This window comes from Podarcis vaucheri (assembly GCF_965113315.1).
Source record: "Podarcis vaucheri genome assembly, chromosome: 4".
NCBI lineage: Eukaryota > Metazoa > Chordata > Lepidosauria > Squamata > Lacertidae > Podarcis > Podarcis vaucheri.
The window spans coordinates 39,308,307-39,328,954 of NC_138762.1; the positions used below are offsets into that span (position 1 = coordinate 39,308,307).

The window sequence follows — 20,648 nt, forward strand, 5'->3', positions numbered from 1 at the left end:
AACACCAATGAATAGAAGATGGTGGAGGCAACAGTGGACTACTGAAACACTCCTTGTGAGTTTTCTCAAAGCCACCTGGTTGGCCACTGTGGGAAACTGGGCCAAGACTTAGTACGTCTTTGGTCTAATAAAACACAGCTCTTCTGGAACAAAGGTACCAACAAAATATACACTGACTAAAACCTGAATATCAGAAGCTGAGTTGTGATGCAACAAAGCTGTGTTTCTTAGAAACAGACTCAAGGCACCTCAGGTAAATCCAATCAGGAACAGCAATATTTAAGCACAGTAGCCAGGGAGCCCTGGTTAATCCTTAGCTCCCAGGCCCACACTGCCTTTCTGCTCACACTCACCCCTACCAGGTGTTCCCTCTTTAAGTACTTACTCTTGGCCCAATAACTAACTTTATACCCAGAACCCAAGGGTAAAATTTACTTCTCTTAATGCCCATGCTGAAAAACCTTGCAAACAAGTTAGCAAAGGTGAATATGTGCTTTGAAATAAAATGTATTCAGTTTTGTGTGCTTTGGTAAGCATACTAGGAACCAATTGCTTTTGCTGATGTTTGCTTTTGCTGATGTGAGGCATCTGAAAAGATGGGGGTGGCTATGTGTCCTATTTTACATAAAATAGTTCTCTTCGGAAGGAGTCCTCTGTGTGAAGGACTGTCTGATCAGATTTGAAGATAAGGGAGAACTGGGCCTTGAAATAAATATAAATAGTTACTGAGTAGGCACATAGATCACTTGGTCACAATCTTTCCCATTGTGGTGGGATATATTGTATTTTTATTTATATTATAGCAATTATTTCTCAATTTGCATCTATACTATAATTAGCATATAGAAATGTTAGGCGAATCTGTGTCCTCTTTTGCCCTTTTTTTCAAAGATGCGTTTTTCCTTTTTTAGCATTGCATAAATAACCTCCCTAGAAAAAGATCCACTTACGTGATCAGCATTGACTGGTTCTCTCGATCTGTGCAGAAGGGAAAAAAGGAACCTGTAATTGCACTTGCTACATAGTCACCAGGGAATAATTTCTTATACAAACAGAAATAAACAAGAAGAAACCCATTTAGGCAAACTCCCCTCAACATGGGAAATATCTTGTTTAGTATATTTTAAGTGCTTTGGCAAAATGCATTGGCCTGCAAAACCAATTCATTTTGGGTTCTCTCCATTATTTAGTACCATATGCCTGCTGTGGAGGTAGCTGCAAAAGCCATTGCATGACTCCATCCCAAGCAGAGAAAGACAATTTAACCAGATCAGTTTCTTGGTAGAAATTCCAAGAGCAAGGTGTGCTGTTGAAATTCACTGGGCTCTTCAAAGGAAGTAGGAATGAAGAGAGCAAAGAGAAACAAAGGAGGGATGGGTTTTTGACAGGTTGGGGTTAATTAGCGTATCAAAGGCTCTGTAACATGGAAAACACATTCAGCTAAAGACATTCAGATTAGAGGGTTTCTAAACCTGTTGTGTTAGATGCTTCCCTTCAACCTGTTCTATTTGTGTTACATGGAAGAAACGTAGTGAAGTTTCAAGTTTTGCATTTAAACCAAAAGGTTTGGTTGCCCCGCAACAATTTTGAGAGCATGAGGCTTCTGTTGCTTTCTAATGAAAGGGCATGTTTTGTGAATTAAAAGGAAATCAGCATTGGCAGTCCAATTGGTCAGGGCAAGGATAGAGAACTTGTGGCCCTCCAGCTGCTGCTAGACTACAAATCCCATATTCCTTGACCACTGGCTGCGCTGGCTGGGGTTGATAGAAGTTGCAGTCCAATTTCTAAAGGGCCACAGGTTCCCCTTCTTTGACATAGAGATTGTCTCAAAGTACCAGCTGTGTAACATGTCAGCTTAGCAATCTTTTTTGTTTGCAAGCGATTTGAGAGAGGAGAGAACCTAGAGGAATTTATGTTATATTGGGCAAGCATGTGCTTTATTTGCAAATGACCGTCAATGGAATTTGAAGTACTTGCCTCCCCTACCAACCCCGCCCAGAATGGTCATTCCATACAAGAGTAGCAAACAAGACCCATACAGCTGCGGTATTGCACTGACTTCATAGGGGTAAGGGAAAAGTTCTTAGTTCGGGGGATCTAGACAAACTAGCTCTGTAACAATAGTGCATGCCTCTTAAGGGCAGGCACCTCGCATTTAAAGATGCTATAATTATAAGGACCTAGAAAGCCAAACACATTACTGTGCCAAGCATAATTACAGATTTTGCTTTGCTTTTTATGCTTCAACTATTATTATAACTCAGCCAGCTCCAACAAAAAGCACAAGACAGGAAAGTATCTCATACTTTGATATATTATTTTAATGTTATCAATGGCAGTATACCTATTGTGCTCTGTGCAGAGTCACATTTGAAACAGATGAGCACAAACCCCAAGCTCCCTTGGTAATGTTCCAGAATGTCAATGGCTGCACAAATATTAGTGCTCCAGATAATCAGGCATGCATCACCACTGCCCTCTGATGGAAGAAATCTGCTGCTCGGACATGAATTTGCAGTGTGCTCCAGTTCTGGTGGCATGATGTTATATCACTGCTCCAGTGCTTGAGGGAGGCTAGAGTCAGTGGCCTTTAACATTTGGCTGTAGTGCAGCCAAAGCCAGGCAGTTTTAGCACACATTGAATTCAACAGGAGAGCTAAGCGCATGCTCCTTCTCTTAAACAGCTGCTCCAGTTATTGAGATCACTATTTCTGCCTTGTGGTTTCTGTTCAAAGAAGGCTCATTTGTTACAGTACATTCCTTTCTTTCAGCCAAAGGGAAGCAGGACTGTAAAAAAGAAAAGAAAAGAAAGTGTCCTGACCTACTGGCTGATTATTTCTCTGTGTAAACAGGGAGCAGGCAGGGGTAGGAGCAACAGAAATGTGCACATAGAGATTGAAGCAAACCAAGGTTTGCCATTCACTTTACTGTCAGAAAGAGTTATGGGGCTACTGAGTACACAGATTCACCCTCTGACAATGATGTCCATGGAGAAATTCTTGTTTATGGGTGGTCCATGTGAGCACAGGAACACAGGCGAGGTGACCTGGATCATTGTGTTGTAAGGTTGGAGGTTTTGACAAGAGAGTGTTAGAGACTAGAGACTTCCGGAGGCGGCGCGAAACGGGTAATGGCGGTCCTCTTTGCGCTGCAGAGAGGGGCTCCGCAGAAAAGGGTTGTTTGCTACGGCGAAGCGACGACCCATTAAGTTAAACCACGAGCAGAGCGAGCTCGTGGCCGTGGGATCCGGCGGGCACCGAGAGCGACCCCCAAAACGAAGAAGGGACCCCGTAAGGGGCTCCGGAAGCGCGGAGGGGAAGCGGTGCTGTGGATTCATCGCTCTTTCTGCGGGAGTGAAGCCGCGCGGCTGTTACCGATGAGCGCCGACCTTTCTTCCTTTACATTGGATTACAAATCAACTACTCGTGAGTAGGATTTATATGAGATTGGATTACAAATTGTGAATTCGGCTGAAAGCGGGAGACGAGAAAAAGGAAGTCCGTCTCCCGGAGGTGCTTAATGATTAAAGGCAAAGAAACTGACAAGCTGGAAGCAATAGAAAAAGGTTTTAAAAAGAGAGATACCATACGTCTGGAGAAGCTTGGAAATTGAAGGGAAAGGCAAGTTATTTCTAATTTTCTGTGACTGTGTCTATTTTAATTGGGGTTTCTCCTCTGCTAAAATTTTCAAAACTTTAAAGACTTGAGAATCCCTAGCCCTGGACTTGCAGCGGGTAAAAGTTATGTTGCGGATATATTTACAAAGTTGAAACAGATGTCTACCGGTGGATACAATTAAGCAACTGTATTTTGCACCTTTTAAGAAACTATTGTGGCAAAACTGAGAGGGCTCTGCAAGAAGGAAAAGTTCTTCTCTAAAGATATTTATTAACTTGTCTAATTGTAGGAACTTTAATGGCGACTGAAACTTTGTTTCTTCTTTCATGAACTGAGCTATACTCCCTCTAGTGGAGTTTGGGATTTACAATTTCCTGAGAACTGACTTTGTTTTGTCTCTCTGTGGCTTGGTGACTTATCCTGAGGCCTGTCTTTCCCATGGAACTTTTGACAGCTTGACCTTGAATCCAAAGACAGGTGTGGAATGAGGGTGGAATGAGTGGCAAACCAAAAACAAGAGCTGCGTCGAAAGCAGGGAAAGGCAAATTGGTACAAACAACTTTGGTTTCCCAGGGCCGTAGATCTTCAGTCCCTGCGGTACTACAGGCTGTATCATTACCAACAACCCCAGCTGAAGAATTAGAACAATTAACAAGTGAAGAAGATATGGCAGCTGGGGGATCCAACATTCTTCTAGAGGAAATGCAACAACAATTTGCAATTTTGAACAAAAAAGTGGATGATCAGACTGCAAAAATTGACTTAGCTACATCTTCAATTAACAAACTTTCTGAACAGGTGGCTAAGCATTCACAAGATATTGGAAACCTAAAGGACGTAGTATCTGAAAATCGAAAACTGGCCGAGGCTGCGAATGAGAAAGTAGAAGCAGTAACTAAAGAAGTAGAGGAACTGAAAGGAGAGGTAAGGCCACTCCATAAACATATTACTGACCAGCAGGCCTATCTGTCTTTGGTGGAACTGCGAAACAAGGAAAATAATTTGAGATTACGCTTTATTCCAGAGATTGAGAAAGAGGATTTGACTGGCTTTTTGACAGCAGAATTTTCTAAATTCTGGGGCATAAACGAAGATACAGATTTTAAAATAACAACTGCATTTAGATTGGGAAGGGCGGCTGGGAAGGACAGACCTAGGGACTGTTTGATTATCTTAAGGACCAAGCAGGAGAGAGACAAGCTACTTGACCTACACTTTAATAAAGCACTTGAGATCCAGGACAGAAGAGCACAAATTTACAAGGACATACCTAAACAATTACTGGATCTAAGATCTAACTACACCGACCTAACTGGACTTTTGAGAGGCAACGGAATACCTTACAGGTGGGAGTTTCCACAGGGTCTTTCGTTTAAATACAAAGGAAAGAAGATAAAGATCAAAACGAAAGAGGATAGCCAGAAGTTCCTACACGACCACGGAGAAGACTTGCAGAAAGGAGTGGCAGCCATTTGGCCACCACCAGTGCTAGGAAAAGAACCACCACCTTCGGATTTGGATAAAAAAGAAGACACCCAATAAGAGTAACAACAGATTGATACAGGATGTCTCTGCAGCTTTACAGTTGGAACATTAATGGCGCGAATTCCCCAGAAAAACGCAAAAGGATTTTTCATATATTAAAGAAAGAGAACTTGGATATAATTTGCTTGCAAGAAACCCATGTGACCAGGTTACATAGGAAGGTGTTAATAAATAAAAGATTAGGCCAAGAATTTATCTCATCAGACCGAGTTAAGAAGAGAGGTGTGGTGATTTATGCTAAAGAGAATTTATCACCAAAATTTCTGTTTAAAGATGAACAAGGAAGAATCCTGGCTATTGAAATCTCGACCCAAGGAGAAAAAGTTTTGATATTAGGAATCTATGCACCAAATGAGGGGAAATCAGAATTTTATAAGAAGCTGCATGAGACACTACTGGACTATCTGGACTACTCCAACATCATTATGATGGGAGATATGAATGGGGTTGTCTCCACTTTGATGGATAAGTCACAGAATCAGAATCTGACTAAAGATGGAAGACTACCAAAAACCTTTTTTGAATTAACTGACAATATGGACCTAATTGATTTATGGAGGACGAGAAACCCCCTAGGTAAAGAAGGAACTTTCTTTTCTGAGGCCCACCTGTCATGGACAAGAATCGACCAAATCTGGGCAACTAGAGGGCTGGCACCTAAGACTACAAAAATAGAAATCTGCCCAAAGACTTGCTCCGACCATAACGCTTTGAAAATGGAAATGAGATTTACTACTGCCGATTCCTTCAGATGGAAAATGAATGACAACTTGTTAAGAGATCAAGAGATCGTAAAGAAGGCCCAAAAAACTTTAAAGGATTATTTTGAAATCAACTTGAATACCTCAGTGGAAAAAAGAATCATCTGGGACGCAAGCAAAGCTGTAATGAGAGGGTTCCTGATACAACAGAATACAATCAAGAAAAAACTCTGGAATAGTAAAAAAGACAAGATTTTGGAGAAGATAAGTGATGGGGAGAAAAAATTAAGAGTGAATCCAAAATCAAAAGAGACTTTAAGAGAAATAAAATTCCACCAGTCACAATATGCGAAATTGATTAACCAAGAAGTGGAATGGAAAATCAAACAAATGAAACAAAGATCCTTTGAATCTGCAAACAAATGTGGGAAACTACTTGCTTGGCAGTTGAAAAAGAGACAAAAATTAAATTATGTCACCAACCTAGAAGTTGAAGGGAAAAACTTTCAGAAACCAGGAGAAATTAGAAAGTGTTTCCAGAAATATTTTAAAAAATTGTACACACAAGAACCTGAGGAAGCAATTGAGATAGAACAATTCTTGAAAGATAATGGCCTTCCAAAATTATCTCAAGAGAAGAGATCAATCTTGAATTGTAAAATAACACTACAGGAAATCGAGGATGCCATTCAGAATATGCAACTAGGCAAATCTCCGGGCCCCGATGGACTTACCTCCAAATATTACAGGACTTTAAAAGACTATCTGATACAACCATTAATGGAGGTTTGCAACTATATTATGGGGGGAGGGAGGGCACCAGATACGTGGAAAGAAGCATTCATCACATTGATACCTAAAGTGGAAACTGAAAAGACTCAACTTAAGAACTATCGCCCCATCTCACTCCTAAATGTGGATTACAAAATATTTGCGGACGTTTTGGCTAACAGATTTAAAAAAGTATTAAATGAAGTAATTCATAAGGACCAAGCAGGCTTTCTCCCAGGTAGACATTTGTATGATAATACCAGGAACATTATCGATATTTTGGAACTTTTACAAACAAATATTAACACCAAAGCGGTGTTAATCTTTATCGACGCGGAGAAGGCCTTTGATAATATTTCTTGGAAATTTATGAAGAAAAACTTGGAAGGGATGGGAGTGGGAAGGGGGTTTGAGAACGGAATAGAGGCAATCTATTCTGAACAAAAAGCTAAGTTGATAGTGAACAATGTGGTGACAGAAGAACTTCATATTGAAAAAGGAACACGCCAAGGGTGCCCCCTATCCCCTCTGTTGTTTATCTCAGTCCTGGAGGTTTTGCTGAACATGATAAGGGAGGATCGGCAGGTACAAGGAATACGGGTCGGAGCGAAACAATATAAACTGAAAGCATTTGCAGATGACTTGGTTTTAACATTACAGGAGCCAGAACCTAGTACAAAAAGAGTTTTGGAATTGATTCAGAAATTTGGTCGGGTGGCGGGTTTTAAGCTGAACAAACAAAAAACTAAGGTGTTAGGGAAAAACCTGACGGTTATTGAAACAGAGGAGTTTCAGAAAGAAACAGAGCTAAACATTGTTAAAAAAGTGAAATACCTGGGGGTCAATCTGTCTTCTAAGAATTTGAATCTATTTAAAGATAACTATGAAAAATGTTGGTCAGAAGTTAAAAAAGACTTAGAAATTTGGTCAAGATTGAAATTATCCTTGTTAGGCCGAATCGCAGCTATAAAAATGAACGTTTTGCCAAAAATGTTGTTTTTGTTCCAGGCCTTGCAGATTGTGGACAGAGTGGATTGTTTTGGAAAGTGGCAGAAGGACATTTCTAAATTTGTCTGGCAGGGCAAAAAGCCCCGAATAAAGTTTAAAATATTAACTGATGCAAAGGAGAGAGGGGGGTTTGCCCTGCCGGACTTAAGGTTATACTATGAAGCTGCGGCCTTCTGCTGGATGAAAGATTGGATTTTATTGGAAAACACTGATGTCCTAGATCTGGAAGGCTTCAACAATTCGCTAGGTTGGCATGCGTATTTGTGGTATGACAAGGGGAAAACACATGGAATGTTCAAAAACCATATTGTCAGGAAAGCAATATACATGGTCTGGAAAAAATACAAAGACTTATTGGAAAGTAAAACTCCGAGGTGGATCTCACCAATAGAGGCCAAAGCTCGGAAAACATCCAATATGGAGGCATATTGGCCGAAATATTGGGAAATAATAGAGAATATTGGAGGTAATTGGAGATTGCAGAGCTTTGAAAAACTAAAAGATAAGGTGCAAAATTGGCTACACTATGCCCAAATTAATGAGGTTTTCAAGCTAGATAAAAAAATAGGATTCCAGGTGGAAAAATCGAAACTTGAGACAGAGCTGTTAGAACCAAAGACCAAGGTAATATCGAGAATGTACAACTTGCTGCTTAAATGGAACACTCAGGATGAGACAGTTAAATCAGCCATGATAAAATGGGCTCAAGACATTGGTTATAACATCATGTCAGAAGACTGGGAAAAGTTATGGACCACCGGTATGAAGTTCACGGCATGTAATGCCTTGAAAGAAAATATTATGAAAATGGTGTACAGGTGGTACATGACCCCAGTCAAACTTGCTAAGATATACCATTTGTCTGACAATAAATGTTGGAAATGCAAGGAGGCTGAAGGGACATTTTTCCACCTCTGGTGGACGTGCCCAAGATTGAAGGCCTTTTGGGAAATGATCTATAATGAGTTAAAGAAGGTGTTTAAGTACACCTTTCCCAAGAAACCAGAGGCCTTTCTTCTGGGCATTGTCGGCCAGAAGGTGTTAAAAAAGGACAGAACTTTCTTTATGTACGCTACAACTGCAGCAAGAATCCTTATCGCCAAATACTGGAAGACCCAAGATTTGCCCACACTGGAGGAGTGGCAGACGCAACTGATGAACTATATGGAATTGGCTGAGATGACTGCAAGAATCCGGGACCTGGGAGAAGAGGCAATGGAGGAGGACTGGAAAAAATTTAAAGACTATTTGCAAAAGTATTACAAGTTGTATGAAACATAAGATGACGTATGATTCAGGACGCTAGCCCCAGCAACGAAATTTAATTATTTATGAAATTGTTAATATTTGTGAAAGAACCAAAGTTTAAATGGGTTAAAATGATATCAGGTTATATTTTTAGAGTAAATGGAGAACAAGAGATTTAAACTTAAATTGCAATTGAAAATATAAAGAAATATATGAAATAAGGGTATAATTTGCTGATGACTTTATTATCAAGAATGCATTATCCGGGGGATGTGGGGAAGTCCAATGGAAATTTGAAAAAAAAGTTATTGAAATGGAATCCTTTGTTTTCTTTTCTTATCTTTTCTTTTGTTCTGTTTTTTTTCTTCTGTTTTACTTGTAATTTGGAAAAATGCAATAAAATTATTATAAAAAAAAAAGAGAGTGTTAGAGACTAGAGAGCAAGAATGACTGCTGAAGCTCCTTTAAGACACAGCTGCAAAACCTTTTTTTAGGCAGATTGCTAACTGATTGCTCTTGATAGATGGATCTCCCTTAAGTCATCTGAAGTGGGTGGGTTGTTTCCCTATCCAGCTAAGGATGGTATATGCTAGGTCTGTGTGTGCCTGGGAAGTGAACAAAAGAGATAAAGTCTAGTTTCTGAGAGACAGGCACAGAGAGCTGAGTTTTTAGGAGCACAGTAAGCAAACTGTGTCAGGAAAGTTGGAGACCTGACACATGACAATGAATTTGGCTTTCTGTTGAAATATTAAATCTAGATCTGCACCTGTAAATAAATTCAAATGCTTAAAAACTGTCATAACCTTTCATTGATCTTCTTCCAAATAAATTAACTCAGAGTGAGCGCTGCACATCCCTGGAGTTTCTCACTGCTCAGAGACGGGAAGACTGTGTAATGATGGTTTTAGTGTCTTATAAAACCTAAGCATTACTGGGGGGAAATAAAAAAATTCTCTCAACAATTTCTCTTTCTTTCTTGTAAACCAAGAGCAGGGAACCTGTGGCCCTTCTGGCATTGTTAAGCTACAAGTCACTTCAAGGATATACAGTTCCGACAGTCAGGAGTTCAGTAGATATTATCCCTAATCTGAGTGGCACTGAAGATCACAGATCTTACCATCTCCAGGCTCTTTGCCCATGATATAGTGCCTAAATGCCCTTCCTAGAAGCTTCTCTTGTCAGCATTTGGAAAACATTTGAAAGCAAGATTTAGTTGTAGGACAAACAAATAAGGGCCATGTGGGCAAATGACGCTACTTACTACGCAGCATGTCATGGTAAGCATTATCAGCTATGGAGAAGATGTGAGGAGGAGCCTCTGAACGTCTCTTGCCCTTGTAAGCTGAAACAACTTCTGTCTTGTAGACAGGAAGCCATTTGTAAGGGTTTATTGTCACACAGAAGAGACCCGAATAAGTCTGGAAAGGAAAACAGAAGAAAATCACTAAGAACCTTGGTAAAGAACATGAGGATTTCACACTGTGTCCTAATGCCAACAGTGCAGTTGTTCTAATCCAGTTCATTTGTAGGGTTTGTCATTGTTGTTTTTAACAAAAGATGGCTTAACAGAACCAGACTGCACTGGCATGGAAATTGAGAAAGAAATTTACTCATATATTAATACTAAACACACAAAATGAAAGTGAATCCCATCGATAGCATCAAAGTTGTCTGTTTCATTTTGGAGCAATGGATATGTTGGTCATAGCCAACCATTTGTAACTTTCAGCTCAGGATTTCCTCATAATCCCAGCTTCCAACAATTCACCTGAAAATGCAAACCTCTGTAAATATAAATGATAACATTTTTAAGGGAAAGCAACATTAGTTGATTGGGACTTGTATAACGGTAAAAAGATGGGGAACATGTGGCCCTCCAGATGTTGTTGGATTACAACTCCCATCATTTCTAGCTATTGATTATGCTGACTAGAGTTGATGGGAGTTGGAGTCCAACAACATCTGAAGAGCTACAAGCTCCCATAGATGGCCCATAGTCACTTGATGCAGCAACCTTTCTAAAACTAAACGGGATGGAAAGCCACCTGAGAATCATATCCATGCCACCTGGAATTCTACTGAAGAAAGGTGCGATATATATGAAGTATCCCCAGACTTTGATGATGTGTAGACGGAAGCCCACTAAGAAAATCTCATGAATAAAAAAAACACATTTCATTAGTACAACTCAATTAGAAATTAGTTTAACCTTGGAAATGAGGAACATGGCCAGTAACAATGAATTTCGTTGTAAACTACTGTATTTTTCGCTCTTTCACAGTTTTCCCCTCCAAAAATGAAGGGGAAATGTGTGTGCGTCCTATGGGGTGAATGCAGGCTTTTGCTGAAGCCTGGAGAGTGAGAGGGGTCGGCGCGCACCAACCCCTCTCGCTCTCCAGGCTTCACGCAGATCTCCGTAAGCCGTGGGAGCCTGCGCCGGGCTCCCGCGGCTTGCGGAGAGTTGCCTGCATGCCGAAGGCTGGGCGCGCTGAGCTCAGCACGCCCAGACTTCACGCAGCTCTCGGCAAGGCACAGGAGCCCTGCGCTGGGCTCCCGCGGCTTGCGGAGAGTTGCCTGTTCTGGGGGCTGGGGTCGGGGAAAACTCGGGCTTCCCCCGCCCCAGCCCCGCGCCTGGGGGAAAAATAATTCCCCCCCCTTTATTCCCCCCCAAAAAAACTAGTTGTGCCTTATGGGACGGTGCGTCCTATAGGGCGAAAAATACGGTAGTATGCATTGGAACATGATTTTCCAATACCAAACACTTCATCTACTACAATAAAATTATGCACAAGGCATTTAGAAAGGTAAGCAATCTAACGGCTAACAATATTTGTTAAGAAAGGCGTTCAACTCCTGTTGCAATCAGGACTGGGCACACGCCATGCTATAAGCATCCAGATTCTGCAGCAATTATCCAAACTTTGCACTTTAAAAGGAAACTACTGTATCTTGATAATATTATGCAGCATGTGTCTTTGCTTAATATGCATCGTTTATTCTGCTTCTGCTGGTGTGTAAAGCATGAAAACCTATTGTCCAACCAGAGTGAAACCAAGAGGTAAAGGCTGGCTAAGCCACAGAGACAAAGTAAACAGATGCCTGGTGTACCCAAATTATAGGGGTGCCCTCATTTATTCAAATATATTAGAAAGAGAGCTGCTCCCTGCATATTTAGAGACTGGGTACACTGAGGCAAGTTGTCTACTGTTTGACACCACCTGTATTTCAGGAGACAGGAACATTCTGACCTCTATCAGCTGCCCAAGGCACAGACGCAGTCATAAAATGGGTGAATTAAGAATGTGACAGACATTAAAAAATGAAAAAGTAGCCCTCTAGTCAACCTTTGATCATTTAATGTGCTATAGCTATACTGCTCGGCATCTGATAAGACATAGTGACAAAAATTTAATTCACTTACGGTAATTTAAAAAAACACTTTAGCTTGCTAGAGGCAAGGTAACATGTTAGTACAGTGGTACCTCTAGTTAAGAACTTAATTCGTCTGGAGGTCCGTTCTTAACCTGAAACCATTCTTAACTTAAGGTACCACTTTAGCTATTGGGGCCTCCCACTGCTGCTGCGCCGCCGCTGCACGATTTCTGTTCTCATCCTGAAGCAAAGTTCTTAACCCAAGGTACTATTTCTGGGTTAGCGGAGTCTGTAACCTGAAGCGTCTGTAACCCGAGGTACCATTGTACTGAGCATTACAAACATGGGAAGCACCAGAGGGGAGACAGGGGGTTAGCACTCCACACAAGGTGATCAGTCATCCTCCACCCCCACTTGGACCGTCATTGCAAATAACATATACAGTGGTACCTCGGGTTAAGTACTTAATTCATTCCGGAGGTCTGTTCTTAACCTGAAGCACCACTTTAGCTAACGGGGCCTCCCGCTGCTGCTGCGCCGCCGGAGCACAATTTCTGTTCTCATCCTGAAGCAAAGTTCTTAACCTGAAGCACTATTTCTGGGGTAGCAGAGTCTGTAACCTGAAGCATATGTAACCTGAAGTGTATGTAACCCGAGGTACCACTGTACTGCTATTTTTATTTCAGAGAACAACTCGCCCACCTAGAAATATACTTTGCCTCTTCTATGCCCCCCTTTTTTTTCCTGGTGACACCACAACATTTGAGACAGGGATGCTAAAGAAATCACATGGGGGTGGTCTCATTCCTGTCTTCTTCCTAGTAGGCAAAACCACATGAGAAAGGTAATGGTTCTGAATACCAGTTGCTGGAATTTTCTGCACACCAGTTTCTGGTAGCTGCAGGAAGCGAGAATGCTATTGTGCTCAAGTCCTGCTGCTTGCAGGTTTCCCATAGCACCTTATTGGCCACTGTGAGAAAAGGATCCTGGACTTGATAGACCACTGGCCTGATCCAAGAGGCTAGTCTTATGTTCTTAGGGGGGTTTACAGAAACGCAACCATTCCACAATATGCATTCTGAGTAGCTGTAAAGACTAAATGACCGATAATCCATGTTCAAGGAGTTGCCGGAGAGCTCATACAGAATTACAATTTTATGACACAATCTACCACTCCTTTTAACCACATACTTGACACTATGTGCAGCAATAACCTCCTTACCCCTTGACAGGGGTATAGAGAGAGCTGACCTACTTTTGGGGGAGGGAACTGAACCCAAGGGTATTTTGGTTGTCTGCCTGTCAACGGTTATTCTGGAAACTTCTGACCAGCAGCATGCACCAGAAACTCAGTTTCAAAGGAAGATCACAGAAGTGAATATACAAAGGAGCAGAAAGTATACAGAGGAGAGTCCCTCATGCAGAATAAGCCAGGAACAGGAACCACAAAGGGGTCAAAGGTCAGAATGTCCATCTGGCACTATTGATTCTTATCCTGCACAATGGAGATGCAATTCAACATGCAGTTTTAAATGAAAATCAATGAATGACTCATACATAGATCATCCAGTTACTGTAGCGTCTGTTCAAATTATGCAGCACAGATGCCTCGTTGAGGTGGGTCAGCATAGCCATATCTTCAATCATGTCAAACTTGGGAGGGTTCATCTGTTGAACATCATCTTCCTTCAAAGTGACTGTCTGCAAGAAAAGGGAACACTGTAACCACGGCCTTTCCAAACTTCCTGTACTACAGAGTGATCTGACAACACTTTTTTTAAATTAAAAGATTGTTTAAGGATTACTTTCAAGGACAGGCTGCCCACAAATGGAAACTCAACTTTGAAGGCTTCTGTGCAACCCTAAATATCTGGTCTCTTGGGAGACTGATCGAAAAGAAAAAAAGAAAATCCATCTCTTATCCATTTCAGTTTGTTGGATACTGCCACCCACTGTTGTAAGCAGTAGAATACATGATTTTTAAGAAAGCAATAATGATGATGGCCATCTGAAGTTGAAAAAGCAAGATGGAGAAAGTGGTCAAACACTGGGAACTGGTTATAAGCTAAATGCTATCCCAATTTGCCTATGAAGGATGTAGCAAAGCATTAACCTGAAGTTGTTGTGATTTTAAAACAAAACAGGAACCAATGAAGACATAACAGTTACTAAGCATTATAATTTGTAGATAAATTACTTGCAGAGGGCTAGCAATATTAGACCATGGCAACAAAAACAATGAAGACCCTTGTGGCATCATAAAGACTAACAGATTTATTATGACAAAAGAGTGTTGTGGGTGATGGTCCATTTAATCAAGTACATTAAATGTTATGCTGGGTTGTAGGTAGATATACAAGTGGCAGTGGGATAGCGGTGATTGTAAACAGTGAGGTCAGAAAAAAAAATCAAATGCAGAAAGGACAGACCACAACAATTAAATTAACAATTTTCATTATTCACAAAGGACAGTTGTTGATATCAGAGACATCCTAGCATTGGTAAGTCAATAAACTCACATGGACCTGATTCACACATAATGCCAAGTCAATCCATGGCTAAGTACAAGCCATGACCAGATGTGCAGGAGCAAAGGTCATGATCCTGGAGAGAAGGTCATGATCAAAGGAGTAGCCCAGAAACCCACATGTTTGCTCACTCATGCTAAGCCCTGGTTTGGCTTAGTGTCATGTGTGAGCGGGACCATGGTGTGGGGTAGAAATTTAATAAATAAAAAACCTATGTCCCAATTCAGTCTACAGGTCATAGCAATGAAGCATTTGGTGAATCTTAATTCAGTGCATCTGCTTCATGTATACCTGAAGAAGCATCTCCACCCCCATCATTCAGCCTGGACACTGAGGTCCAGCTCTGAGGGCATTCTGGCAGTTCCCTCCCTGCGAGAAGTGAGGTTACAGGCAGAGGGTCTTCTTGGTAGTGGCACCCACCCTGTGGAATGCCTTCCCTTCAGATGTCGAGGAAATAAACAACTATCTGACTTTTAGAAGACATCTGCAGGCAACCCTGTATTGGGAAATTTTAATGTTTGATGTTTTATTGTGTTTTTAATATTCTGTTGGGAGCCACCCAGAGTGACCAGGGTGTAAATAAATAAATAAATAATAATAATAATAATAATAATAATAATAATTAATTATTATTATTATTATTATTATTATTATTATTATTATTATTATTATATTTTGCAAAATCATGACTAAACCTCTCTCAGGTTTTATTCATTTGTTTGTGTCAACAGTGATTTTTAAAAGACTTTCTTGCTTAATCCTTTGGGTCAATGCATACAATATAAAAACAAATTAAATATACTAAGGCCTTGTTCGTTTATTCTGTAGGAATCACAAAGAGATGTTTATGGCTTCCATATGTGCCACATATTTTGTCACCCCAACTGCCATGGGTAGAAGCTTAAACAAAAATGCTTTCACATAAATGCAGGGGGCTCCTCATACGCTACCCACATGCAGGTACCAATAAACGGCATATCTGTAGGGTCGTCCCCCCCAAAAGACTGCAAGTCTCATAAGCTCATGTGCACCTATAGGCAATTGCTTATAGGCTCCTGGATATATGAAGATAACATACACACAAAGAGCTAGGAGACTTAGAGAAAAATATCCCATTGTGAACTTTTTTGCCTAAGCTTCCTAGCTATACTAGGAGGAGGGGAGGGGAGGATTTTCATCGTGAGCATGGCTGGGAGAAGAGAGATAAGCCTCCCTTTCCCTTGTGCTTTGGTCTGGATAACTATCAGGCTCCTCCTCACACAGCAAAAATTAATTAAACAAAATCTGGAGGTGTAGCTGTATATATACGCGTTGAGCTTAACACGCATTTTGGCCCTTGGTTTTAGAAGCACAGTGAGATCGTACATAGCGTAGCAGCAAGGAAATCTCCAGCCCTCTATATGGTGCTCTCTTGTGTGATCCTCCGTCCCTTCCTCGGATTGTTGCTTCTTTCTGTTTAACTGATTCTGGCCTAAGTTTGTACGCAGCAAAAACTGTTTCTCTGTCCTCATTATGTCTAGAATGTTTTATTCTTGTGACTAATCAAACGGGGGGGGGGCTCTTTACCTTCCCGTCCACAGTCTCAACAGTGACTTTGCCACCGCCAGTCTCTTTTATCTCAGCTTCAAGATAAGCTTTCTTCTCATCTGGAATCCAGCATTTCTTCTTCCCTAGCATAGAAAAATGAGTCCTTCGTTGTTATGCAAAAATATTTGATACTCAACATTGCAAAATAAATTACGAATTGTATATAATAGAATATTAATTAATAGAATAGAATTGTGTTGTTTTTGTATGTGTTCAGAGCACATTCACAAACTCAAGTAATCCTTACAACAGCCCTGAAAGGTAAGATGGCGCTTTGACCCTCCTTCAGATTGGGAAGGTGTTGAAGCGGGCAGTGGCCTTGAACAAGACCAGGCATAGGGAAACTCGGCCCTCCAGATGTTTTGGGACTACAACTCCCATGATCCCTAGCTAATAGGACCAGTGGTCAGGGATGATGGGAATTGTAGTCCCAAAACATCTGGAGGACCGAGTTTGCCTATGGCTGCACAAGACCATCATTTGTGTTAGCAGCTCAAGTGAGATTTTATCTAGAGATGTTCCAGCTCATAGTTCATTTTCCTGAATACTATATTCCACTTGCATTGGTCCTCCCAGACAGAAGATGAATATGCTCTGGCACCATTTCTGCACTACAAAAAAAAAAAAAAACACCAAATACAAAAAAAAAACCAACCCAAATGTGCTTTTGGTTAACCTCAGCTAAATGCAAGGAAGTGTGCAATTCACAGGTTACAATTTGATTGTTTGGAATTTGAGTAATTTACAAGTATGTTCAACTCCCCATTGCTCCACCCTCTTACATTAGCTTACTTTTTACTTGAAACGCTTTTGGAGCATTCGCTTTTATGAATTGCTCAAATCAAAGAAGCCAACAAACTCAAGCTGAAAATTCAAGAATCAGGGATGCAATAATTGACACATTTGCACATCATCACAATGTAACAGTGCCAAATCTATCATACCACAGGGTAGAGTATACTTCATGGATGCACTTATACTGTTGATCTTACAGTATACAGTGCAAGTCATAAGAGCTGCAAATGACCTCAGCCGTTTCTTATCACCCTAAAGGCGTGGCATCACGCTCTGAACTCTGTTGCTTTTAAGTTTTTTCTGGTTCCAGCTAGTTGATGCTTATAGAACAATGCCCGGAAGCTGTGTGTTCTTTGCTTTGATGTCTAAAAGCACACACTGAATCCAGGCAGGCCATATGTCACCCACATGCAACAGACGTACTTACCTTACCTTCTTAAAATACCATTAAGAACAATACGTGTTCTCCGAGCTGGCTAAGAGCTGCTGTGCTATTTCCAGACAACGTTACTTTATACTTTGAGATGGTGAACATCAAAGTTCTGCAACCCTTCTTGCAAGATCTTGACATCAGAATAATCACAACATCAATGGGGAAAAGAGGGTCTTATCAAGTAAAATGGAAAGGCTACCTATTATATATTCAAATTGCAGTGCAATTTAAGCTACATATTAAGCTACATATGGAACATGCAGCTGGTCAGACCAGCAGAACAACTGCACATTTTTTAAAAGTGCAGAAGTATAAGGGGCACCAGTCTAAACAGACTGCTGTAAAGACATTGGCCCTTTACGATAGAACTTCTAATCATAAGCTATAGAGTATGCACCATTCAGCCTTCCTGGTTGATGGCAGAATCAACAACTAACACCTTACCTTCAAAAGCCACAGTCTGCAACACCATCAACTCCTTGTCACTTTTCCGGAGGAAGGGAGCAGCTTCCCCGAATTCCGACATGTCCATCATCTTGGCGAGCAAGCTGAAAGTTGCACTCCCCAAAAGAAAAACAAAGCAATCTAGCCTGTAACAACAACAAAATTACTATCTATCTATCTCATATCCAAAGCAGAGCGATATATAGCACTTCCACATGGCAGCTGTTTCCAAGGAAAGCTGAACTATGCATGCATTTATTTTTCAAATGTGTGTCTTGTCACTCTGTTCTGCACAGCTAAAAGCTGCCTGCAATGTGGTATTTGAGAGATAAGTTGTAGTTGTACAGGGTTACGGAAAATTAATTCCACACATGTTCAGAATTGGTTTGTTGCGTGCCCAGCCAATGCAGCTCACCACCCTCTTATCCACTGCAACAATTAAAGCAAGGACTCAGAGAAGCACCATGGGTTCAAATTAGACCACAACTTTATTGAGTACGGATGCAAGTCTGGCATGGTATTGAGCATCTCTGCTATTGTCCAGCCTGCCTGCTGGTCAGTTAGTGGTTCAAGCCTGCCAAAGGATAACCTATGACATACATCAAATGGATACCATTTGACAGTTTTGCCATGATAGGGAGTGCTATGGCCCTTAACTGCCACCTGGGTGTATGGACAGAAGCTCCTCCCCCTGGATTCATTTAATAGAATACCTCACTGCCACGGAAGGGTCTCCCCCTTGGGCAAAGACTAAGGATCAAACCCAATGCCATAACCAACAAAGTTGTGATGATTGCTATGAGGAAGGCACACAAACCAGACAGGCCCAATTAGCCTGAGGGTGAAATTCCTCCCTGGCCCCAAATACGGAGACTAAAGCAATCCATAGCAAGGTCAAGCAAATACCAGTACAAAGAAAGAAGCCAAGGGATAAGGGAAGGAGGGAGGGAAATCTGAAAGGCAACTGCGGTGCCAGGCAAGGAGGTGGACCACTTTAAATGGCCAGGGAGCAGACCTGAGTAAAGACTTCCTCTGGTGTCCCAGTCAGCTCTGCCCACCCACCCATCCCAGCACCACCTACAGGCCCACCTGTGATTGGCCAGTTGGCAGGCAGACCAGTTTTAATTTCCTCAGCTGATGGGAGAGGCAGCAATATCTCCCATTGGCTGTGGGAGCCTGGCACATGGAAGCCAGAAGGTGGCAGCAGGGTTCTGCCAAGCTGCAAATGCTGCCCAACTCTCAGGTGAATGAGTGGAGATTTGTGACTTCAGGGCTGAAATCTGACCTGGAGAACAGGTTGTTTCTTAGATCTGATTAAGATTTGCTAGAAATAAAGTGTATGTGTGTGTGTGTGTGTGTGTGTGTGTGTGCGTGTGCGCGTGCGTGCGTGCGTGCATGTATAAAGATACAAAGACTCAGGTCTGAATGCCCTTTCTTTAGCCAGGAATGCAGGAAAACTCTGTGATCATTCACGGGTGAAGGAATTTTAATTTATTTCTTTAAAATATTTCTATTCCTTTCTCTGTTTTTCTGCTGCACTCCTATGCATATTTATTGTATTTACTTATTGTAATTAATCTTCACTGAAAGCTTTAATTCATTTATATTCAAGACAACTCACAACATATCCAAAAGACAATTCAATATACATAGACAAAACAAATGGCCTATCATTTTAGCTTGCGCTCCGAAAATTCGTCTCTACCTTATTCTAAGTCACATCATCAGTTCATTTTGCCTAGTATTTGTCTAATCTAGACTGGTGCTGGCTTTCTAAGGACACAGGTAGAGCTGGCAATATAAGCCATGAACACAAAGTTCTTTAAGAGATCATCAGTTGCTCTCATGGCTCAGCAATACATAGACTGCTTGATGAGGAATCTGTGTGTGAATAAAGGAGTTCACTTTTTTAAAAAAACAGCAGAGCAGGCCAAGTGGAGCAAACCCTATGTCTGTCTCCCATCCAGTGCCATATCTGGTAGATTTCTCAAAACAAGCTGCAATAGTGATCTATAGTGAGAAAATAAAGAAATGCTTCTGGAAGGAAAAGGGAATCTTACCAAAGACTGATTGATTGGGAGTAATATTTCCCAAACATGCAGCCCTTAAAGAGTAGCAGATTAATGGCATTAAGTTTATTAACGGTACAATCCTAAGGATGCCTACTTTGAACAATGTCTTGTTGTGTTCAGTGGGGTACGTATGCACAAGATTGTCACCTTTAACAGGTCCTTTTATCTTATTCATCCCAGAATACTTGTGGTAGTAATGGGGGGGGGGAGGATCCTTGTGTATTTTGCTTTCTAAATAATAAAATATTTAACGCTTGGATAATGAGCCTTCTGTATTTAGTGACGTAATGTACAGGTAGAGGGACAGAAGAGCAATCTGGGGGAAGATAGCTAACTTTAACCTTCAATTAACACAAGATTCAAGACAGAACAGTCTGTAGTCATGCGATACTTGTGTTTTTCCATCTATGTAGGCCAGCAGAGACCAGCTAGAATGAAAACCATTTACAGGTTTATAATGGAAGTGCTGAAACATCACTCTCCCTGTGCCTGAAATCACAGCCATCTTTAAATGAGAAGTTTCATTT

At 41.1% G+C, this 20,648-nt stretch overlaps 1 protein-coding gene across 1 annotated transcript in view; it reads right to left on the reverse strand.

Moving 5' to 3' along the window:
* The window catches only part of MYH15 (myosin heavy chain 15), a 91,615-nt gene extending 73,420 nt beyond the window's left edge, over positions 1-18,195 (reverse strand). Inside the window, exons 1-5 of the mRNA XM_082219696.1 lie at positions 18,050-18,195; positions 16,357-16,460; positions 13,820-13,963; positions 10,152-10,308; positions 951-978 (exon numbers count right to left, since the gene is read on the reverse strand). Of these exons, the coding sequence (XP_082075822.1) occupies positions 951-978; positions 10,152-10,308; positions 13,820-13,963; positions 16,357-16,460; positions 18,050-18,140 (524 nt within the window). The 5' untranslated portion in view covers positions 18,141-18,195. The remainder of the gene's footprint in view (positions 1-950; positions 979-10,151; positions 10,309-13,819; positions 13,964-16,356; positions 16,461-18,049) is intronic.
* Between the last annotated feature and the right edge of the window lie 2,453 nt (positions 18,196-20,648).